Here is a 24,216-nt window from a genome sequence, read left to right as displayed (position 1 = left end):
AAGGAGAAAAACACATTTAAAGTTTATAGCATTTTGCGCAACTCATCGCACTTGGAGCCCCGTCGTAAGTCTATTTTGTTTTTTTTTCACTTTTGGGTTATGGAGTTTTTAAAAAATATCAAAAACTATTCACATATATGTGTTGGCTGTAACCTGACAAAAAATCAGCTCTTTAACACTTGTGGTTTGTGTACAGAGACCTAAAGTATAGGGTATGGCACTAAAAGCCTCTTTAAAAAGAGACAACGGATGCTTTACGTTTTTATTCTAACCTTATTATCGACTATGGAAGTTTCAAAATTTAATAGAATGAAGCCTTGGCATTTATCTTTCAGGCAAAAAAAATAGAAGCAAGATATCTTTTATCTGTGCAAAGACATAGCTGTTAAAGTAGGAATCTCGCCTTTGAAAAAATGGCCAAAATATAGCAGCTTTTTGTGGTTTTTATGCTTTTTAAAGATTCAAAGTTACATCAAATAACTAATTTAGTAACAACATCATGTGGCTAGTGGATATGGGATTCTATGGTTGTTAGACTTCACATTTGTGTGTGCTTTGTCTGCAAAAAGAGTGCTATTTTTGTCCAAGTTTGTATAAAATATGGGGAAGAAAACACATAGTTAGAGGCATTTTTTCTAATTATTCTGAATTTAAAACACATAAAAACCTCTTTATATTTTAGTTGTTAAACCCACAGGTTTGCTTTGTTGTTTTTTGTTCACTCATTTTAAAGTGTTGTTAAACAAATATTGGAAATACACACAATAAGATATCAAACATATGAAAATCCCATTTAAACTTAATCTCCCATTGTAAAAACACATACAGACATGAAATGATTTCCTTTAAAAAAAAATTACTTTATGGTGGTGTTGTGATGTTTATTACTTTTTCTTCAAATTGCTCTTGAGATTTTTTTATTTAGTACTTGCAAAATAAGATATATACTTCTGATTAATTTTTTGTAAACTTATGATATTTTATGAAAATATAAATAAATTGATATAGTGTATAACATAAACAAAAATTTTAGACAAGAACGAATTTCTAGAAATCACTGTTTAACTGTTTAAAAAAAAAAGAATTATTTAAAAAGTCTGATTCAAAGATGCTTGCTGTTATAGTCAATAACACATTTCAGTAACTTGCCTTCATAACCAGGGTGATCAGGGTTTCTTTTGTACCTAGCCCATTGAGCACTGAAGATTGAATGTAAGGCTCCTGTTGATTGCTCACTAAAAATGCCCAATGCTGTACCCTTTAGAGCAACAAATTCAAGAACATGGTAGAACACTGCATGGGCTTTTGGGGTGACTGAAACTGGGAGTTGAAGATATGAGTTCTTAAAGTCTTTGATATGTTGAACATATTCAGTATTTAATGTCCTTCCAAAACAGGAGCTAACAACACTCTTAAATCGTTGAAATGTTTTCACAAAATGTTTTCACAAAATCAAGCATATTTTCTCCTTCAATAATTCTTTGCAAAACATCCGTATTCTTCAAAAGCTTATGACAATCATTCCCAACAAACTCTCCACCATGATAAGGTTGCAATTTCAATTTGAGAAGTAATGGCCAATCTTTGCCTTTAGGCCATATCTTTAGCATTGATTTGTAAAGATGATTTACAATTCCAAGGAGAAGGTGAAGTTCCATTGGGGGAATCAATAACTTGTTTGATATCTTCTTGGTCAAACAATGGGTTATGAAAAACATTATGAAAGTCCTTTGCACACATTTTTCCATTCTCTTTCTCAATGATTGCTTTGTATTGCATCCTAATGGATTTGAAGTTTCTTGGAGTTCCCTGTTCTTTGAGGTCACTAGATTTAATATCACACCAACAGCAAGGGTGCTTGCTTGAGTGAGACTGAATGCCACAGATGATATTGGCTAACTTCATGTCACATGCAATAAAGAAAGGCACATCAATTTTCCCAAATAAACTTAAAATTTTTTTGACATTTTCATAAGTTTCTGAAACATTTTCAGCAACAGCAACAAGTAGCTGACGCTTGGCACTTGTTTCTTTCCCATGTTCTACAGCCAGTAAGCTTTTGTCATTTGAGGCTGAACTTGTTTTGACATTTTGACATCCACCATTGGAGATAACACTCAAGCTGAACTTGAGGAAAGTTCCTCCACCATCAATACCTAGTTTGATGAGAGGCGGTGAAGTGATTGCTCTAACTCTGAGAATTGTGTTATAAAAATTCCCTAAACTCTTGCAGTGAACAACCTTTGCCAAATAATCAGTTTTTGTTGATGGCCTTGTAAGTGAAATTTTGGAAAGTTTGAATAAACTTTCAACTTTTCGACCAGCCATTGTAAAATTTTCCCTAAATTTTGTTTCAACAATTTTTGAATTTGAAGTCTTGTTTAATGTTACAGCCAGTTCTTGCATCTTTTTATTTTAAAGACCAGTATTGATTTGAACTTGAACCATGTCCAAAGTATTTAGAGAAGTTCTTGATATGCACTGAGCTCTGGAGGGGCCTGGAGTGATTGTTAAAGCTCTACCTCTTTCTCTGCTCTACCTAATAGTGCCTTGTGGAGAAGATACCTTTTGAGTTATTACAGAGGACGCAATTTTTTCAGCAGTTCTGGAATCAGTTGCTACCATTTTCTTTAAGTTTTCAAACTTGGTAGCTTGTGAACATTTATATGTTATTCCTCTTTTGACTGCACTGAGACAGTTTGAGCATAGTTTATCAAAGCTACTTGATGATTCTTTCAAATCTTGATTGGTTGAAAAAGTGAGCTTTGTAGAATGTCCTTTTATTTGGCCAACCTGGCAAATTAAACAATTACAAGAATCAAATCCTCTGGTCTGTGGTCTAATAATCACTTTGTTAAAGTCATGTAGCTTGGGAAGAGGCAAGTTTCTATCTCCTTTGCCATGCTTTTGTACCATTGCTCTGCAGGAATTGCATATCCCCAATGGAACTCTATCATTCTTAAAATCAATGGAATTTCCAGAAAAATACCTAGTATTCTTTTCTTGTTGAAATCAGAAATATGCCTGTCACATTTTGAAAAACAAAAGAAGCATACAGATTGCCAATAATCTTGATGAGTTTTTCTTTTATATGGCATTTCAGTGCTTAAAATACTGATCTTTGAAAAAAAAATTCAGTACAAGCTTGTGTTGATAAAAAATCTTCTTAGTTGTTCAGACTGTTGACTGCTTAAATGTAGTTACTTTGATGTGGCTTTTCCCGGAAATAAGGAACATTTGTTTACACATTTTTAAATAGTGGAAAAAAACTTGGCCAAAGCAACGAAAGATTTTAGGAGATACTTCAATACAAGAAAAAAAGCACAACAAGGTTATATATATTTGATTTAAATAAAAAAAACTTGATTCTAGCATTAACTTTGAAATTATTTTATAAATTACCAATTAATTTTGAATTTTAATTCTAAAGTAATTTTTACAATATGAAAAAAAGTTTTTATTATATCCAATATTTGTTCACTAATTTTAAAGAAAAACAACAAAGCAAACCTGTGGGTTTAACAACTAAAATATAAAGAGGTTTTTATGTGTTTTAAATTCAGAATAATTAGAAAAAATGCCTCTAACTATGTGTTTTCTTCCCCATATTTTATACAAACTTGGACAAAAATAGCACTCTTTTTGCAGACAAAGCACACACAAATGTGAAGTCTAACAACCATAGAATCCCATATCCACTAGCCACATGATGTTGTTACTAAATTAGTTATTTGATGTAACTTTGAATCTTTAAAAAGCATAAAAACCACAAAAAGCTGCTATATTTTGGCCATTTTTTCAAAGGCGAGATTCCTACTTTAACAGCTATGTCTTTGCACAGATAAAAGATATCTTGCTTCTATTTTTTTTGCCTGAAAGATAAATGCCAAGGCTTCATTCTATTAAATTTTGAAACTTCCATAGTCGATAATAAGGTTAGAATAAAAACGTAAAGCATCCGTTGTCTCTTTTTAAAGAGGCTTTTAGTGCCATACCCTATACTTTAGGTCTCTGTACACAAACCACAAGTGTTAAAGAGCTGATTTTTTGTCAGGTTACAGCCAACACATATATGTGAATAGTTTTTGATATTTTTTAAAAACTCCATAACCCAAAAGTGAAAAAAAAACAAAATAGACTTACGACGGGGCTCCAAGTGCGATGAGTTGCGCAAAATGCTATAAACTTTAAATGTGTTTTTCTCCTTTGGCTATAGAGATTAGATTTTAATTTTTTCATCTGGTGATATCTGAGACCTTGCAGATTAATGCCCCGTCGGTCGTTTTTTTGGTCCTCAAAATTGAGATTGGGACCATTTTTGGATAGGTGTGTGATCTCAGGACCACTTGATGGTAAAATGTAGCGCTTATTAAACACTCACTGTAATAAAAATTTATGTGGATGACAGCAAGCTATCCACAATATTTGTCCAAATTCCCTTTCTTATACAAGGCCTTGGTTTAGTCCTGTATTAGATGCAGTAGTATCAAATTACATAACAGTGACATTGTCATGTAGCCTAAATTGATCAACTTCCTGAATAACTACTTCAGCCATTTCCTCATCAGTTCCTTTTTGAGCCACATCTTTGCCAGTCATTAGAACTCTCACTAACTTCTAACACTCCCGTAGGCAATCAATAATTTGCTATCCCAATTCAAGAACAAATGCAAGAACAAATAGGGAGGATATGAAAATTTGTGAAACATCTTAGATGAGGCTCTTTGCAGTTATTAAAAATGAAGAATGTGCTTGTCCAATAGAGAGCTGTTTTCAATCCCAAGTAGAAATGTCTGATCTTCAGGACTTTGGCATGTTTTTTTTTTTCATAGATGGTGACCTCTTTTTTGCCACAAATGTGACCTCTTTTTGGGGGGTTTTAGGTTGGAGTTGGTGATGGAATCTGAGCTAAAGTTAGTTGATTTTTTTTTTACACTGTAGATAGAATTCTATAAGTTTAAGAAATGGGTTGATAAAAATGTTTGCTTTGGGAGAATGTAATCTTAATTGCAAAGTTACAAATAGTTAATTTTGTCTAATTTATCTATAAAAATCTTTTTTAAATTCCTTAAATAACTACCAGATCTTCTTTAAAACAAGGGAGTTTAGTTAATGAACTTCTAGTAAAACCTTTAAAAAAGCGCTTTAAATTTCATTTCTATGGTAACAGACATACAAACAATCTAGACAAAGTAAGTATTTACTTTTACATCGAAGTATTGTTTTTAATGTTTTAAAGAACTTATTGTAAAAATGAAAAAGTTTTTTATTTTCTAGCGCATAAATGTTGCAGCATAAGTTAATTTCAGCATAGTTAAAAGTAACTAATGTTCGGTAACTATATGAATGCTAGTCTACAGCATATTTTAACCACTAGCTAATAAGGGTCTACACCTTGAAATAGATAACAATACATGCTATTTTAATGAGATGATACGATACAAGTTGAGGCAAAAAAAGACTAATCTTGGAGCACTTTAAAACTCTTTAAGTCTTAGAATGATTTATTAAAGGAACAAACATACATACACCTCAGAATGATTTATTAAAGGAACAAACATACATACATCTCTCAGAATGATTTATTAAAGGAATAAACATACATATCTCAACATTATTTCTTTTAACTTCTTAATTTTTATTTTGAAGTATGCATTCATTAAAAAAAGTTTGATTGGGCACTATTCAATTATTTTGTGGGTTGTTAAAATTTAAAGTGAAACTAACTTATTATTACTTAAAAACTCCTGTCTATAAATCTAAGCCTCTGCTGTCCCCTAAAATGTATTGGTGTTGTAAAAGCTTTTTTTTAAAACATTTTGAATTGTATCTGCAAAGTATTGCTATTTCTCAATTTATCTCATGTCTTCTTGTTTTAAGTAGATGTATTTTTTAAGATCTCTTCATATCTTGGTTTAAGAGATTATTGTTGTCTAGAATTGGTATTGGAATTATAAATTCTGAGACGCAGATGCCTACTAGCTAACACAATCAGTTTAGTTTCTTTTTAAAGTAGTAGAGAAGGGTGCTTGTTTTAACTTGAAGTCTAAATTTAAAAAACTATTGCATTTGTTTATCCTAGCCAGAATGGTACTATACTCAAGTTCTCAATTGGATTCAGGACCATTTAAGCTTTTTAGAAGATTTTATTCAACCTATATTGAATGAAAATCCTACCATTTCGTGTGTTATCAAGGTATGATTAAAAATGTAAAATGATATTTATGCTATCAGATCAGATTATCTTTGACTTGTGGCTTACTTTAATATTTATGAAATTTCAGAAAGAATTTTGCCAGTCACTCATCAAACTATGTGAAGCTAAACTTCAATCCATACTTCCTGTCTGTCGTGACAATGATTTGCAATTAGCACATTTGATAGATGAAACTATTTTGTTTGAAAAAGAAATTCAGCTTTGTGTTCCTGATTATTCTCAAGATATTGGATGCTTGAAAGTTTTACTTACAGAAGAAAATCTTAAAATTTGGGTTGGTTTGGAAAAGAGATGTATGTTCTGTAGAATTTGTTTCTTTTTTTTTAAAGGTGAAAGGGTTTAGCCAATTTTATTTTTTTGTTACATTTTTCTTTTTTAAGTTGGATTGGAGTTAATTTCTGATGTTTTAAAGTCCGATGATGAAAGTTTGTGGCAACCAACGTTAAACAATCTAGTATCTAATCAGAATAACAGTATTATATACTTTGTACCCAAAAGTGTTGAAGAGTTTATGACATTGCTGACTGTAATGTCAGGTATGCAGTGTGTATGTATGTATGTATGTATGTATGTATGTATGTATGTATGTATGTATGTATGTATGTATGTATGTATGTATGTATGTATGTATGTATGTATGTATGTATGTATGTATGTATAGGTATATATATGTATATGTTTATGTATGTATATGTATATATTTATGTATGTATATATGTATGTATTTATGTATGTATATGTATATATTTATGTATGTATATATATGTATATATTTATGTATTTGACATGTGTTGATGTAATATTAAATTGTTTGTATTTAGATCGTCACAGAACATTGAATGACCAATTTGCTGAAGCAGAGTTTTTTAGCCTTTTAACAGATCTTGTTAATTCATTCTTAAATCAACTTAAAGATATTTCATCATACATTCAACCCCAGTCACAACGCTTTTGTTCAATTATCAATGGTGCATACTATATGCAGCACGTCTTACAAGAATGGTCAACTGACCTTGTATGTTTTCTATAGTTGCTGTATTTATCAAGGCTGAAATTTTTTATGATCTAATTTCTATGAATTTTTTAATAGTATTTTATTCAAGTACATACTTATGAAAGTGGAAACAGACATGCCAATTTTTCAAGCGCTAATGGTGTTTTTGAAGATATTCTGGTGGTGTTGGAAAGTTTTATACAAGATCTTATTCAATCACTTGTGGAACACATGAAGCATAATTTACAAACTCATGTTGCAAAGTATCAAACAGAAAGGTAAGGATGCTAACTTTATGCAATTTTTTTTTTTTTTTTTTTTTTTTTTTTTTTTTTATGTATTAGAATAATTCTCTAGAGATTTTTTTTTTTAGATGGCATTCTCTTCCATCACCAAAAGACATTTTAATGCCCTCTCTATCACCTGGTGCTTGTGATATTTTCCTATTTGTTAAAGACTTCTTGCATTGTCTAGAGGAAAAACTTTGTTCTGAAGTTTTTGAAAGATTATGGAAGCAATCGGCTAAAATGTTGGATAGAATGTTATTTTATAGTGTAAGTTGTAATAATTCCTGATACATCGAACAGTATTTAACCATGCATATTTACGGATTTTCAAGAAACTCAATCAATTTTGTAAAAGTAAAAGATTTTTCTTAACTATAAACTCGGGAAAAAACTTTTAAGCAATAAATGTTTTAGGGGGATGCAAGATATATCTATTTTGATTTATCCTCATTATTTTTAGGTTGTACTTGAGTCGCATTTTAATGATGGAGGAGCTGCGCAATTACAATACGACATCACCAAAAACTTATATTGTTTGTTTGGTAATTATACGAAGCGGCCTGAAATTTACTTTAAGCAGTGAGTTAAAAAATAATTATGAAAAAAAAAAAAAAACGTTTTTCAAAACTTTCTTTTTTTTTATTTATAGCTAAATAACTTAAATTTGAATTATTGATATGCAATATTTTATTTATATTCTTAAGTTAATAAACGATACGATTGTGTTTTTACATTTTATATATATTTATATACACACACATAGAACTATTTTTAGATTAAAAGATTGCTGTAATCTGCTTAACATTTTACCGGGTACTGCGATTCTTTTGAAGCAAAACTTCAAACAAGCCGATAGATTGAAAACCCTTGAAGAAAAGGAGAGTTCAGTACAATCTTCTCTTACTGATATTGGTGTTTGTAATCTTACGTTTTCTCACGCCCAGCAATTGCTTAATGCAAGAGTAGATTGGCCGAGAGTATTATAAATTTATATTTTTTGTAAGTATGATCAGAGAGGCGTGCCTTCATAATACACTTTTACTAGATAAGATTTTTAAAATACCGTTGTTGAGCAATAATGAAATAGAGTGGTTGATAATAATATGAATGAAAGCTTTTTATCAACGAACGTTTTCGTAATAAAAAAAGGGTTACTTCAATAATCTAAATTTAATTTAGACTTAATCCATGATTTGAAAACCAGTACAATGCCAATCAACAGCCTAAGAACGAGGCTGTATTACACCCCGATTAGCACAATTTAAAAACGTTTTTAAAAATATAAAATACTAAATATTTAAAAGGGAGTTCAACTGTTTCTTTGAAGTTTTTCGAATTATTCAAACTTTCGCATACTTTGCGAGTGAAGATTTTTTCACTAGAATTTAATTAGCGAATCCTTTTTACTAATTATTACCATGTGGTTTTGAAATTTGAAAACACACACACAAATATATATCAAGGTTTTTTCTTTTTAAACTAAATTTTAAACAATTATTTTTAATAAAAAACTATTTTCTATTATAAAAACTCTTACTTTCATGTGTACTACAAAGAACATTAAAAAAGAAACCTTATAAAAGAAATTTTCGGACGTTTGCAAATTCATTTGGTTTCAAAATTGTAGACGCACGACAAACAAATAAAACAAAATTTTTGAAGTATCAAAAATAAATATTCCTCAGTCAAAAGAAATTAAAATAAAAATTTACTTTCGGGAAGGTTTTGTTCTAAAATCAGAGTGTCTTGAAGCCGACAATCAGCTTCAAGTTGCTTAGAATAATTTAGTAAAACTGAATGAAATCCTCTTGATGAAAAGTAAAATACGGAGGGACTTCCAATTTTTTTTTTTATTTTAATTCTAAAAATTTACATTTAATTTGTCTGTGTTCTGTTTGCAGATCAGCTTTTCCGAAAAAAAAAGCTGATTAAATAAACATAAGATAAATAACATAAGTTTAGTTCGGTTGACGTAAAATTTTGGCAAATAAATCACCTCTCTCTTTCTGAAAATTTTTTTTCTGAAAAATGAGTTAACACTATCGTTGCTCTTCACTTTGAAGAATTAAAATCAAACACTTTATTCTATCGTTTGCATTTTTTTGCAAGCGTGCTTTTTAATTGCTCTTGTTTTCTCATTTCAGTTCTCATTCCAAGTTTTAAAAGACCTAGCATAAAGCGAAATAAACTGTCCCATGCGCTTTCTTCGGAAATATCAATACTAACTTCTTGACAAACGGCACACTGAAGACATAGTGCAAGGGCCTAAGAAAGAATAATTAAATATTTTAATGACTTGCGTTACTTTTGTTGCTTTTTTCGTCAACTGAGTTCACCATTTTTGTCAGTTTGGTGACGTAGTAGTCGTTATTTTTGGTCGTTTTTTTATCCTTAGTTTTAATGTGTTTTTTTTTCTGTAAAAATATTTTTTACCTTCGTGTATTTATGTTTGGCACCTAATCTATAATGAAGCTTCCCCAGCTCAATTAGAGTGTTTACAAACTCTTTTTTCTTGTCTAAAAGAAGCAATACTTGGTCTAACGTTTTCTCAATCATGCTTGCATGTGTCATTAATGAACGACGCTGCATGAGCTCATTTGAAGGAATGTCATCTGGAATATCTTTAAATAACTTTCGTATTTCAGGATGAGCGGTAAGCCATCTAAAAAAAACTGTGCTTTGCTTTATTTTTTTGCATGATTAGTCCATTTCTTTTAAGAGGTTCTTTAGCATTTTCTTTATAAAAACTGAAGCTATTTAATTATAAGATTAAACCAAACAGAGCGTGGTTGATATAGTAACGTTTGCTGTCAATTTTGCATAGAACTTTAAGAAAATAAAACGAAATGGTGTATCTTTAAGGTTGGCTTTTTAGTCTGCCGCATTTTCTTCTTGATTAATTTACGAAATTTTTAAAAAAATATATTTAAAAAAAAAACTATTTAAAAAAGAAAGACTTGTACAGCTTGTTTATATTTAAGTAAAACAATTGATTGTACTTCAATGACCAGAAAAATGTAAATGATGGTTGACCTAGATACATTAAACTGGATTGCGATGCAAGAGTAAAAAAAGACCAAAAATATAAGAAGAAAAAAAAAAAAAGAAACTAAAAAAAGAAGAAAAAAAAGTCAAAAAAAAGGAGCTAAAGGAACTATAATTAAATTGTTTTTTCAATTCAAATTTATTTTACATTTATCTTGTAAATATCCTTTTAAATATGTTAGTGTTTCAGTTTTATCCGTGTAATTAATAACTCTTTTTATAGCTTTTAGAAATTCTCTAGGAGCTAACAGACTATCAATATTCATTTTTTTAATGTAACATCATTTAAAGTTATAGTTAGTCGCAATTCATAAGTTGGGAGAGAGAAAGAGAGAAAGAGAGAAAGAGAGAATGAAATTAAAAAAGGAACCTCTAATTCATTTAAAAATATTTTCATCGAAATTTTTTTTGTTTACAAGTTTCTTAAAAACATGTAAACAAAATTACAATATTGTATTGCGCTACTTTATTTATAAAATTACCTTTCAAACGCAATTGCACAAATTTCGAACCAGCGAGCTTTTACTCTCAACCATGTTCCTTGAAGTGCGTAAATATCGTTAGGGGATAAAGGGACAATAATAGAGTTAGCGAAAGAACAGTCCTCAATGCTTATGCTTTCAGGTACCGTGGCACAAGTGTTCGTGGAAATGTCATCAGAATCGGATTTAATTGAAAAGCTGGTACCCATTCTTGTTGTAGAGTGCAGAAGTCGCTATAGTTATTTCTATAAAACAAAAAATAATTTTTGCTAACGCTGCTTGTAAGGAGAATATTTTCTCACCTTTTATTTAAGTTAAGAACAGAGAGAAAAATCTACCGATGAAGCAAGATTTTTTTATTGTAGGCAACTCTTCACCATCAGCTGCCTTTAAGTGTAAAAAAAAAAAAAAAAAATTTAATTCTTTTTTAAACAAAACTGAAAAGGGGGTTCTAATAGACGTTTTGTTTTGAATGCAATGACCATGTTGTTGGAACAAAACAAAAACAGAACTCGATTTAGGTTTTTAATGATTAATTTTGTTTACTAATTTACGAAAAGTTTCTATTTTATTTATGAAAAAGCCAGCCCATGCTGTTACACAGATGGGCGGGAGATTTGTATATGTTATACCAGCTCACCAGAAAAATATGTTTGGCACAAATGGCATTTCGGCTATAATTAATTTTATCACAAATGTGTACTTATTCACGGAAGATTTAAACTTATTTAAAACGGAGATTATGATCCTAGTATCAGAACGCGAACAAAAAGGAAACAAAGTTTAGTCAACCGTCTGCTTCATGTGCAAAACTTGTTTTTTATTTAGATTTAAAGGAACGTAAGTCACTGCGCAAAAAATAACCATTTGTTTTAATACGTTAAAAAAAAAAAAACAACAATCAAAGAGGATTTTTGCTGAAAATAATCTTTAAATTGAATAATCTTAAAGATTGCACAACCCCCTGATAGTTTGCTTTGTTGCTCTAACAAGTTATTATAATAATACGTTGGAATACAAATTAATTTTTGGCTTCGCAATAAAGATTGCTTATCTAATGCGTATTTGTTGCGTCAAAAAATTGTATTCTCTTATTTATTATTAATAAAAAATCAGCTTTTAGTGGGAAGTAGTTCCACAAAGATATTCTTAAAAGTTAAGATGAAACGTTGTACAAATGAAATATTTTCGACTGAACACCTCAAAACTTTGGCAGAACATCGAATCTATCATAAACTACTACGCATATACATTTTTAGTAAAATATTTGTAACTCTGACGAACATTTTAATCAAATATTTTAATTGTAGTTTTGTCGTTTTTGGGCATTTTGTCTAATGTTAGAAATGTGAATCTAATGCTAGATCGTAAAGTTCGTAGCTGTAACGTAATCCCTTTGAAATAGTATCGACAACACGTCTCTTACTACCATGTCGTATCTGTCTCTTGAACCGTTGTCGCTTACAAATTGAATTAAAAGTAAATGCATTTATGTATATGTATATATATATATATATATATATATATATATATATATATATATATATATATAAAATATATGTAAAATATACACTTGATTTTTTGTTTTCCCTTTTTTGATAAAAAAATTGATGCATTAACAATGTAAGAAAAAATTTTTTCTTTCTTTTTGGAAACAAGTTTATATAAAGATGAACCCTATATTATGGTAGAATAAATATTTTCAGCAACTACCATTGTGGTCTTTAATACGTATTCATGCTTCAGATGTAGTCTTGGAACAAAGATAGAAAACGCATTTTCACGATCCTCAGTCTTTCATTTTTAACATTATTAAACCCAAGAATCTAAATTAATCGATTTACTTCTATATCTACATAACAAACCAAAAAAAAAAGTTTCTTATGATAAATTTTAGTAAGAAATTCTACATTTTAACAACAATATTTCCAAGTAAAAAATTTATGTTAAGGCTCATTTAAAAATACACGATCTCATCCATGTGAAGGCTTCGTCGTGAACACTTCATATAATTACTAACTTCAACTAAGATAGCACATTATTTAATAGGAAATTTCTTTTAAAACAGTGTAACTAGCTATAATACATGGTGAAATTTGCAAGAAAGTAAAACCAGAACAAATTTGCAGACCAGAACCTATTAAATTGATTTTCAATCTTAGTATGATTCTTAACTTGACAGTTTAATTGCAATGATTAAATATAAGAGTTTCTTATACTAGGCTCAGTCTTTTTGTTGTCACTAATATTGTTGTTTTTTTTTATAGAAAATTTTGATCACTCCCATGGGAGAGCCAAAGTTTAACATCAAACTAAATTATGTTTTATATATTGGATGTCAGAAGAAAAGAAAATTAATTTAAGATAAATTTACTCGGCAGACCGGAATTGAGACCGTAAAACCGTGTATTTAAAACTTCTACCAAACCCATAGGAGTGGTCAAAATTTCATTTTAAAAACAAAAAACAATTTAAACGTTGTGTAATGTTGACCGAGATAAACATCTGCGACGAACTTTGAAATAAAAATACGAGTTTTTTGGGAAAATTAAAATTTACCGAAGCTTGTCATGCATAAATATTAGAGATTAAAAGCTTTTTATCCAATGAAATATCTATTGTATTATGTTTTCTTTATCAAGATGTAACAATATCCTCACTTTATTTAAAAGCTCAATCGAGTATTTCATATTGTTGGTTTTAAAATAAATTTTCGGCATCGCAAATTAGAATCCAAGAGTTGAAATGAAGAAGTGAATCTTTTACTCAAGCTTCGTTTTTTCTTTTACCGCCTTTTACCAGTTGATTATTCATTATCTCCAGACAAATTGCAGACAAAATTTTCAGTGATTCCATGGTGACAACATTAAATTTCAACTTTTTTACTAAGTTATTATAATCTTAAGTGCTTATAATCTTAATTAGACTAATCTGCTCCGAGTTTATTTCTTCAATAACCTACAAAATCTAAAATGTTTAAAATGAGTTTTATTATACCTTATGCCTTTTGCCATAAAAATACTTAAGATAAATTGGGTGATTTGGAAATTAAAAAAAACCCTCTGTGAGCGGAAGAAGGAACAATTAAAATTCCATTTTTTTCCTGATTGCTATATCCTTCAAATATAATTTGCCATAAATTTGATTTAGACTTAATCCATGATTTGAAAGCCTAACGATGAAAGTAGTTATCCTATTCCGTGTTTTTATTTAAAATCTTTTTAATTATAGCTGTTGTTTCCATTGGTTATATTATTAAATAGAAAAACGTGCGCAGTCTATAACGTGTTTTTTTTTCCGTGAAATCTATTTTAAAAAGTCAATTCATGCTGGTTGCGAGTGTGAGTTATAGTGAACAGAAACGTGAGTGAATTTTAGTGAACAGAAACGAACTCCTAATATGTAATTAACAACAGGAAGTTATGTTCAACCTTCCCCTTAAAGCGCGAATGCGTGAAGTTAACATGAAAACTCACATGATGTATCAAAATATATTTTTATGTTGGGCTCATGTTGCTTATCTAAGAACAAAATCACTGGCATATTGACAATGGAAGGTACTTAGCAACAAGACTATATACTGTCATTACACCATTCTCTATATGAAAACTGGTTTCTTATAATGTAGCCTTTATATTCATAATTGAATTTAAAACAATACAATTTTAGTAGCCTCAGCTTTAATTTAAGGATATATAAAAAATGTATGACTTAAAAATTTATGATTTATAAATCCAACATTTCAGAAATACATTTGCATACAGTATACATGTCTCCCTGCACACCAATCTCTCTCCCTCTCTCTCTCTCTCTCTCTCTCTCTCTCTCTCTCTCTCTCTCTCTCTCTATATATATATATATATATATATATATATATATATATATATATATATATATATATATATATATATATATATACACACATACACAGAGAGAGAGAAAGAGAAAGATATGTATGTATGTATGTATGTATGTATGTATGTATGTATGTATGTATGTATGTATGTATGTATGTATGTATGTATGTATGTATGTATGTATGTATGTATGTATGTATGCATGTATGTATGTATGTATTTATATGATATTTTTTAAGTTATTTATATTAAACAACATAAATTGTGTTTATTTATTTATAGAAATTTTGCAGTGTGAAGAGAATGATACAAAAACAGTCAAATTAAATCCTATTTCTCATAGAGCAGCGGACCCTCCTATTTGTAGCGAGGTTATCTCTTTGAATTCCAATAAATATAATGTTTGTTAACTATTTTCTACAAAAAGTAATTTAAGAAATTTGTGACATTTTAACTATGTTAAAACTGATTTTTTGTTAGTGTCAAGAGCTTGATCTTTCGTTTTTTGATCCAACTTGTTTAGGATGTCGAGAGTTATTGAAAAAGTAAGTCAAGAAATGTTTTTCTTTCTTTAATTTTGTTAATATTTCATCTCCAAGTCATGAAAACATTTGGAAAATTTGATAGTGAAGATAAACCAACTTTATTGGCATTTTATTTACATTTAAAGTTTTAAAAGAAGTTTAATAAAAAATATAGTACATAAAAAATTGGATATCTATTATGCAATTTGAATGTATAAAGCTATAGCTTCATATTGGTGGTTTTACATAAAAATGTGTTAAGAATAACTTATTGAAATTGAACTAAATATACAAATATGAAAAGCAGCTAGAAGTTTAATAAATTAAGCAATTAAATTGATATTAAATCAGGTTAGCAAGTTTAAATCTGGTTAAAATAGCACTTTTAAAATGGCACTTATAAAACTTATATATATATATATATATATATATATATATATATATATATATATATATATATATATATATATATATATATATATATATATATTATTTATATTGGTATTGAGGTGATTATTGGGATAAAATATTAGAGATCAGATTTTCATTTGAATTTCAAGATGCATTTTGCTATTTTCTTAGTGATTACTGCTAAAAAATTGTTATTGCAGCCCTCATACAACTGTTGCTGAAATATTTGCAATTATTCGTCAATGGGTTCCACAAACACAACAGAATATAGATATTTTAGTGGAAGAAATTCTTTCACGAGGTGTTAATATCAATGATCGAGATGGTTTAACAGATATGAGTTTACTACATTATACTACAAAGTCTGGAGCAAATGGTATGGGTGATATTGCAGTCTCTTGCAGATCATTGCGTATGTTGATTGACAAAGGGATTGATATAAATGCAAAATGCCGTTGGACAGATATGACATCATTGCATTTAGCTGTGTTTTTTGACATAGAGGAAATAGTACAAATATTGCTTGAAGCAACTAAATTAGCTGGTAAATTCACTTAAAATGTTATTTTGTAATTGGTGTTGAACTTTATCTATTGTAATTATAAAATAAAGAAATTTAATATGAATCATGGTCAAAGTAAGTTGAGATTTCTGAGAAAAGCATAAGAAGCCATGATGTAGAAAGAGGTATGTTAAAATGTACCTGTAAAAATAAGAGTTTAATTATTTTGTTTGATTACATTCTGTCTAATTTGTTGAAAAGGGCACAAGAAAATACTTTATAGTTTTATGATTAGGCTTTTTACTGATTGTAAGCAATGTTTCTTTCCATAAATATTTTCCAAAAACATTTTGTTAATTAAGTTGCTTTTGACATATCAATAAAACTGCAGAAGCAAAGTTCAGATATAATGACAAATACGGAAATAATATTTTAGATATTGACTGCAGGTGCAAAGAATTTGACAATGGCACTGCTCTTCATATTGGTTGCATGAATCTATCTCTTAAATCAGTTAAAGTTCTTGTAAGTTTACATTTTATTTTTCATACTCTAAATCTAAAATAGAAGTTTGATAAAATAAGCATTTCTTCATTTTAGCTGAAGTATGGAGCCTCACCTCATATCCAAAACTCGCTAGGAAAACTACCAATCCAGTGCATACCTAATGGTTTAATTAATATTATTTCTAATTGTAATAGCTATTTATTTCTGCAATACATAAAAGTAAAAGGTTTTTTTTTTTGACAACCTTATAAATTGGTCTGTTTTAAAAATTTAGTTGAGGCACTTGACAAAAGTTCAGAAAGCTACCAATCAGCTTCAGCATTGGAAAGTGAATTAACAGCTGCCATGAAAAATGATGACTCTAATATTGAAAAACAGGTCTTTTTTTAGCTTTAAAATTATTATTGTTATAAGTATGATTCTTTTTGCAACTCATTAGTAAAGTAATCTCTCGTTTATTCTTCAGTTGCTAGGTTTATTTCTACTTTAGAACTCTTTTTTAGAAATTGAATTTAGCTACCTTGCATGCACTTGGGTTAGAAATGCATGAAAAGGTTGCAGTTGCAGGAAAGGTATCTTCTGATTTCGAACTGATCATGTTTTTTTTAAAAAAAATAATTTAAATAGCTGCTTGTAAGATTTTTAAAATTTTAGATTGGCATTCTGCGATACTGTGGTTCTACAAACTTTGCTTCAGGACTTTGGGCTGGTATAGAGTTAAGTGAACCTAATGGTAAAAATGATGGTTCAGTCAATGGTTTTCGTTATTTTAGTTGTCCAGCCAACCATGGTCAGTGTGATTATAAGTTTCTGTAATAACAGTATCAGCCTCAAAAATGATCTCATATTTCTTTCTTTTTAGCTCTTAGATGCATTATAATGAAGTTTCAAAAGTATTCAATGTTGAAATGAAAGTGTAAATTTTTTTATGTAGGTATTTTTGCTCCTCTAACTCGTGTGAAAAAGTACAATAACAACATAGTTACTCCGTCCTCTTTAACAAGTATGTTTATTTTACATACGTAAGTTAATACACTGAAAGTTTTTCAATGAACAATTACTTTTTAAAGGCTTATGTTTAAAAATATATCAGCTTGCATTTTTAAAACCAAATAAAAATACAGGTCACAGCAGGTCATCCTTGATATGCAGAGCTTGAATTACTAAAGCATTTCAGTATATCAAGAATGCGTTTCTGTATATCAAGAATGATCTAAGTCAGGGTGGCAAATTTTTTTTGGCATTACTGAATAATACCTTGAGCATAATTTATTGATGTGCTCGCATTAATAAACTGTCAGAAGGTAAAGTTTTCTATCTTTATTTTAAAATAATCAAGTAAACTCTTTAAAACTTTATTTACTCATCAAGTTAGCTCAAAAAGCCAGGTCTGCTACAAAAAAAGACTTATTTTGTAGACAGGTTAATTTTCTCTTTCAAAAACTAATAAATATCTCAGTAAAGAAACTACCACAGTAGAATTACAAATGAGCCATCACATTTGAGACTTACATTACATTTCATCTTTATTTCATAGAAATGTTCTTCGTTTAATTGCAAACCAAAAAAATACTTCTCATCTTATTTTTGCTACCCAGCTGTAGTTTTCACATTTTCTCAGTTTGTTTTTTTTTTTAGTTCAGCCACATTTGATAATTTGTTTTTATTTCATACATTTAGCTTGTGAGTAAAACTTTTGAAAAGTCAATCAACACAACCACAAAATACCTAAATAACTGCGTTTCTAAACACAAAATGTCTGAATTAATAGGCCGGGTGAATAAAAATGAGCAATTGCTTTTACTCAGTAATTGGTCAACTTTATGTGAATAAAAACATCAACAACTTTTCTTAAGTTTTTATTCATGATAAATTGAGCAATTACTGAGTAAATTGCTTACCTTTACGTGAATAAAAATATGAGGAAAACTGCTGAAGTTTTTATTCACGAAAAGCTGACCAATTACTGAGTAAAAGCAATTGCTCATTTTTATTCACCCGGCCTAATATCTAAAACTTGTCAAAAGATCTAAAAGGAAAAAAATACTTAAATTTTTGTTATTTTTCTTCTTGTTAGTTTTTTAAGGGGTGCATGCATTTTGCAAAGTTTGTGTTTAGTCAACATGGAGGACTATTTTCCTAGAAAAGTATCACTATCTGCAATTGAAATTGCACCCCTTGTTTGCAAATTCTTTAGAACTTTTAATAATTGCTTCTGGTTAATATATTCTTCAATAATAAAAACTTGTATGGCCATAAAATTTATTTTTGATATACTTACAAATTTTTAAGCATTATGACTAATGGTCCACTACTTAGAGTTTCTAAGAAATTTTAAATAATGGACAATTAAAGTAATGTTCTTAGAAATATGAAAGATAAATTTTATCACTTATTATTCAGTCTTCAGTTATCTTTTGTTGTATTAAGATGTCTTGTCAACATTATAACAATATCATTTGCAAATAACATCTTTTTAACAGGGATGCTTTATCAGGCTATATGAAAGTGGTGTTTTGTTGAATGTAAAAAGATTGACTAATACATTTTTAAAGTCAACCAAAATTGACTAATACATTTTTAAAGTTGATTAAAAGTCGATTTAGTCGAAATATTTGAATAAAAATTTTATTGTAATCATATGCTTTAATGTTGCTTGACAATTTATTTTTTAGATGCTATGAAACAAATAGAACTTTAAGGGAGTAAACAAAAAATTTAAACTTTTGACAATTCAACTTTTAGTCGACTTTTAGTCGAAGTCGATAACAACACTACAATTAAGTAATCTTAGGAAAAGGTTTGATTATAGTTTTTATGCTGTTGGAAAACTAAGTTATCTTCATGTAAAACTAAAGAAAGAATATTTATGTTTACAAAAAGTATTCCACACTAAAAACACCAAAAGATATATAAATAAAAACAGTAAATATGGTTGAGTTATAAACGCAAAAAAAAAACTGAGAATATTTAAAAATTACAACCAGATGGGAAAAATGAGATTTTATTTTTCCCATAGTATTTTTTTGATTTTCAAATCAAACAAAGGATATTTTTCTTTGATAAAAGGTAAAATCTAATCTTCAGACATTCTAATATAAATTCAAATGTAACATGCTTCTGTATGTATTCACTGGCATGATTTCTTTTCTGCTCTCTTTTAAATCCTTGTTATTTGAGCTGTACTTTTTATATGAAAGGCTTTATTTTTTTGGGTTCTGAAAAATATTTTCTTAATGTTTTTTTTTGCAAACTGTCTTTGTGTAAGTTAAAAAGTTTCTTTACTATAGGAAGTTCATCTTCAGCTTCAGCAGATATTCAAGTGAGTTGAACGTTGTTACTACTTAGCAATAATTCAACATTTAAGACTCAACATTTGAGACTCAAGTAAACATAAGAGTATTTTTTTTTCAATATATTTATATTTATCAGCACCTCAATTTTTGCTTTAAGCTAGGAGATCGTGTGATTGTTGCTGGGAAAAACATTGGACATGCTAGATATATAGGTCCTACTGAGTTTGCCTCTGGGTAAGATCATTGATTAAGTAACTTTGGTAAAATCTTTATGCAACCTTCAAAATAATAAAAGCATTACAAAAGCAATAATCCAAAATATACTGTTTCCTTTTCTTTTTTGCTAAATTCAACTACTCAAATTTGAATTGGTGTTTATGTCAAATCAAATTCTAAATTTACTTCAGTAGCTTTTAAATTTAGAATCTTCAGCCAAGCCCAGTAAATATTGAAAAGTTTTTTTTTTTTTGTTTTTATCATTTTGTAATAAATTTTAGGACAAATATGTTTAACTTATTTGTTTTAAAGTGTTCTTCATTTTCTTACTGAAAGTTTTCATGATTGAAGTCAATGATGTTGATCTCAAAATGACTTTTTTTTTAGGTTATGGATAGGGATAGAACTTATTGATCCTTTTGGAAAAAACAATGGGACTGTTGCCGGAGTTCAATATTTTCAATGTCAACCCAAGCATGGTGTATTTGCTCCAAAGAATAAAGTTCAACTGTAAAAGTCAACTACTTTTTAAAATATATATCTCTATTTATTAGCATATAAATTAAGAAAAGAGTATTACTAACCAAAACACTTTAATTTAGAAATAAGATTTTGATCTAGAAATAACTTTTTGTTTCTTCTTTTAAGGGCAAATATCGATAGTAGTGAAGAAACAGGTATTAACTGTTATAAATTAGAAATACGTCTCTTGGTGTTTTATATATGAAATACTTTTTGTAAACACAAACATTTTTTTTTAGTTTCACATGAGGATAGCTTAGTTTCTGACAGCACAAAAACTGTTGTGAAACCTTTGCCTAAAATTACTTCGTCATTATCCAAACCAAAAGTCGTACCAAAGTAATTGCATTTATTTTCCCTTTTAACCTAATTGTATAAAAGCAAACTCACTTGAAAGGAAGTCTGAACTTTTTTTTTTATTTATTTATTTTTTAATTCTGCATTTTGACATTTTGACTTTTGCAAGTCAACCAAAATGTTATATTTTTAGAAGAATACTTCAAAGATATTTTTTTAAACAAAAATTTTGACTTTGGACTGTAAAGTTTGCTAATTTTATAAGACAACTTTTAAGAACAATTTACGAATAATTTTTACTGGTAAAAATTTTCAGTAGTTTGTATATATCTTCTATTTTATATCTTATATCTAATGTTTCTTCTTTATATCTTCTTTATATCTTATATCTAATATGTTTCAGTAAATACTGAGAAAAAAATCCAGATTCTATGCTTATACACTTACAGGATATTTTAAAAATCTAAAAAAAAAAAACAAAAAAAAACAACAACTTAGAATCATCGTCAGTTTGTATTTAGGAAATTATGTGTATTTTGTTAAAAATGAAAGCCATGTTTTCTATCATTTTAGCCTGGACAAAACACTGGGTGCGCAATTGAACTTTACGCTTGCTGTCGTAAGATTTTTTGTGATATTATTATTTTTAAATTTTACTCGTAAGATGTAAAAACATTATATGACAACATATAATTATACACGCGGATATGTCAAGCCAACCAACTTATACACGAGAACTTGAGGAGGTCAAGTTTTGGTCACTTAAGTTAAAGAGTTAAAGAGTTATAAGATACTCTAAAATTAAAAATTATTCAACAATTTTTCTTGGTTATTTTTTCAAAACAAAAATACATTTCTTAGCTAAAAAAAAGCACCTTCCTTTCATCATCTCTTAAGGGACTCAAGCCAAACGACGATTTTGTTCTCAGTCTTCGAGAATCGTTTATAATGGATATAGATGACATGGGATTATAATTGAAAAATTGTACATATTTTAGTAGTGTGTGCATAAAGCATTTGATTACAAATTAAGTGGTTATTCGACAAAATAGCCGTGCTTATTTGAATTATTGTCCTGTGGAAATACCTTCCATTTCCACGGGACAACGACTACTGGGAAGAAAACTTTATAGACTACATAGGAAAACAAATACAAAACTGTAAAGCACCACTTTAAAAGAGAAACAAGTCCAAGAGATTCCTGACTTTATTTTTAGCATATTTTTTTGTTTGATGAATATAACGTTCAAACGTTATTTTTGATAAACTTCACTTTTAAATGTTTTGTTTAGGGCATGAGCGTGTTTGTGAACAATGAAATGGGTGTTGTTCGATTCATTGGACGTGTAGACTTTGCAAATGACATATGGCTAGGCATTGAGTTGCGAAAACCAAGTAAGTTTTCAACAACTGCAAAATCGTTTTTCTAATGCTTTTTACTTTTTAAAAACTTTTAAAGTAATTCAGTTTACTCATCAAAAACACAAAATTTAATGTTGGGTTTTTTTCTTTTACTGAAGTTGTTTATTTTGTGTGGTGAAGTTGAATTTTTATTGATGGTTTTTTAGATGGTAAAAATGACGGAACTGTGGAAGGGAAAAAATATTTTTCTTGGTATGTTCTTTACGTATTTTTTATTATACTGCAATTTTCTTTTATCAATTATCGTTTGTAGGAAAATTTTTTTTTTTTTAATGTTTACTTTAGTAAACCTCTGCATGGCCTAATGGTTCGTGCGAATAAAGCAACGTGTCGTGGAATAAATTGTGCGCAACTTATCGATCTTAAATTTCGATAATTTTTTGTAATTAATATATTTTTGTTTCACTGAATTTCGAAAATCTATCACTGGATGTGATTTAAAGTCGTTAGCTTAGCTGGCTGTGTTTCATTGTGTGTGCTTCAAAAGACTAAATATTCTTTTTAAAAAGAAACATGTAATTAAATTTTCATATATTAAATTATGTATTTCTACATTTTTGTTTATCTCTATTGGTCTGTTAATTTTGTAAAAACTATGGGAAAAACCAACATTAAATTAGTCGCCCTCCTTAATTGTAACATAGTATAATAAAATTTAATAAAAAAATTTAAGGTTGCAAGTAATTTAATGTTGTTTCTTTGCTTTTCGTGTTTTTACTATTTTTTTTACTTATAGCCCTATTGAACAAAGTGTGCGAATTAAAAAACGAAATTTTTTCAAAAGAAATTTAAAAAAATACTGAATTGACCTTTTGTAATTCTAAGTTACTAAATCGTTTTACAAGAAATTCACTCAATGCAGAAGTCCATTTGTCAGGATCAGATATTTACTAGGGTCTAAGTGTTCCATGGTGGGGCCCAAAGTTAAGTGATACATTAAGTATTATACACGAAGAATAATTTTTTATAATTAATCATAATTAATCTTTTCATTTGGGTAAGTTGTAACCAATTTTTTTTAGCAATACAAAAGATGGTGGCTAGTTTTTTAACTAGCTAAAATTATCTCATGAAACGAAGTTTCTCTAAATGAGTTACAGATTTTTTTCTCGTGATGATGTGATTCTGTTGGATGATAAATTTATCTAAACATTGAAAAGTTTAATGGAGGCAGAGGAATGTATCGCCTCACATATTTATTAAAATGTGCCTTTGACTACTTGGAATATACGTTATTTAGGAAATTTGTTGACTTAACTGTGAACAAATGATCGTTGTTAAACTCAATCTAATTCCGCTACAGTTTCTTAGCGGACAAAAATTTTCTTCTAGTTTTTCATTTCTCTACTTTTAAGATAGAGCAAGCCAACTCCACTAAAATATGCTGTTTAAACAAATATTTCGCGCTACACAGTGCTGAAATAAGTATTTAGATAAAGTAATTACCACCTAAGCAAGTATACGGAATTTCTTTACAATAATACAACAATCTTTTAAAGTATGTTTTTTCTTTCTTACCAAATTTTTTTCTTCGCTTCTGAATAAATTTCGAATTTCTTTTCTAATAAAACAATTTTACTTTTTGTAATAAATTTTGGTCAACGTTACTCTTTATCGTAGGTTCTTAGCGTTTAAAA

General features: G+C 28.8%; 3 protein-coding genes across 8 annotated transcripts in view; 2 read left to right on the top strand and 1 right to left on the bottom strand.

Annotated features, from left to right (window-relative positions):
* The window catches only part of LOC145181762 (RAD50-interacting protein 1-like), a 15,666-nt gene extending 5,672 nt beyond the window's left edge, over positions 1 to 9,994 (top strand). Inside the window, exons 5-14 of one of the 2 annotated variants that reach the window (XM_090072282.1) lie at positions 5,084 to 5,192; positions 6,083 to 6,196; positions 6,285 to 6,510; positions 6,598 to 6,753; positions 7,039 to 7,232; positions 7,308 to 7,489; positions 7,585 to 7,765; positions 7,959 to 8,077; positions 8,274 to 8,497; positions 9,643 to 9,994. In XM_090072282.1, the coding sequence (XP_089928408.1) occupies positions 5,084 to 5,192; positions 6,083 to 6,196; positions 6,285 to 6,510; positions 6,598 to 6,753; positions 7,039 to 7,232; positions 7,308 to 7,489; positions 7,585 to 7,765; positions 7,959 to 8,077; positions 8,274 to 8,484 (1,492 nt within the window). In that variant the 3' untranslated portion in view covers positions 8,485 to 8,497; positions 9,643 to 9,994. Of the gene's footprint in view, positions 1 to 5,083; positions 5,193 to 6,082; positions 6,197 to 6,284; positions 6,511 to 6,597; positions 6,754 to 7,038; positions 7,233 to 7,307; positions 7,490 to 7,584; positions 7,766 to 7,958; positions 8,078 to 8,273; positions 8,601 to 9,642 lie in introns of those variants that run through there. The other variant, XM_090072281.1, reaches the window with a different exon arrangement.
* Positions 9,334 to 24,216, bottom strand: LOC145181268 (uncharacterized). Of its 3 annotated transcripts, none has more exons than XM_090072287.1 (4): positions 24,098 to 24,216; positions 11,026 to 11,270; positions 9,932 to 10,160; positions 9,334 to 9,763 (listed from the first exon to the last, which is right to left on the bottom strand). In XM_090072287.1, exons 2-4 carry the CDS (start codon positions 11,232 to 11,234, stop codon positions 9,584 to 9,586), a joined length of 618 nt encoding a protein of 205 aa, XP_089928413.1. In that variant the 5' UTR covers positions 11,235 to 11,270; positions 24,098 to 24,216; the 3' UTR covers positions 9,334 to 9,583. The 3 variants fall into 3 exon arrangements, with proteins under 3 accessions (XP_089928413.1, XP_079912476.2, XP_079912475.2); XM_080056350.2 differs by lacking the exon at positions 24,098 to 24,216 and adding an exon at positions 12,739 to 12,884; XM_080056349.2 differs by lacking the exon at positions 24,098 to 24,216 and adding an exon at positions 11,364 to 11,470.
* Positions 13,576 to 23,129, top strand: LOC145181267 (CAP-Gly domain-containing linker protein 4-like). Of its 3 annotated transcripts, none has more exons than XR_016447064.1 (19): positions 13,576 to 14,582; positions 15,165 to 15,253; positions 15,363 to 15,427; positions 16,018 to 16,361; positions 16,756 to 16,844; positions 16,920 to 16,989; positions 17,101 to 17,204; positions 17,330 to 17,398; positions 17,481 to 17,616; positions 17,761 to 17,829; positions 20,117 to 20,148; positions 20,284 to 20,356; positions 20,726 to 20,848; positions 20,987 to 21,015; positions 21,100 to 21,199; positions 21,731 to 21,776; positions 22,450 to 22,552; positions 22,726 to 22,771; positions 22,865 to 23,129. XR_016447064.1 is itself a non-coding variant. In XM_090072284.1 (19 exons), exons 4-19 carry the CDS (start codon positions 16,154 to 16,156, stop codon positions 22,953 to 22,955), a joined length of 1,392 nt encoding a protein of 463 aa, XP_089928410.1. In that variant the 5' UTR covers positions 13,576 to 14,582; positions 15,165 to 15,253; positions 15,406 to 15,427; positions 16,018 to 16,153; the 3' UTR covers positions 22,956 to 23,129. The 3 variants fall into 3 exon arrangements, 2 of the variants coding, with proteins under 2 accessions (XP_089928410.1, XP_089928409.1); XM_090072284.1 differs by having other exon boundaries at positions 15,406 to 15,427; positions 20,280 to 20,356; XM_090072283.1 differs by having other exon boundaries at positions 20,280 to 20,356.

Source organism: Hydra viridissima, unplaced genomic scaffold (genome assembly GCF_058129835.1).
Source record: "Hydra viridissima isolate aposymbiotic clone 2 unplaced genomic scaffold, HvirCarnegie_v1 scaffold_14, whole genome shotgun sequence".
Lineage (NCBI taxonomy): Eukaryota > Metazoa > Cnidaria > Hydrozoa > Anthoathecata > Hydridae > Hydra > Hydra viridissima.
The sequence above is the reverse complement of the archived record's forward strand: the minus strand, read 5'-3'. Positions and strand labels throughout refer to the sequence as shown.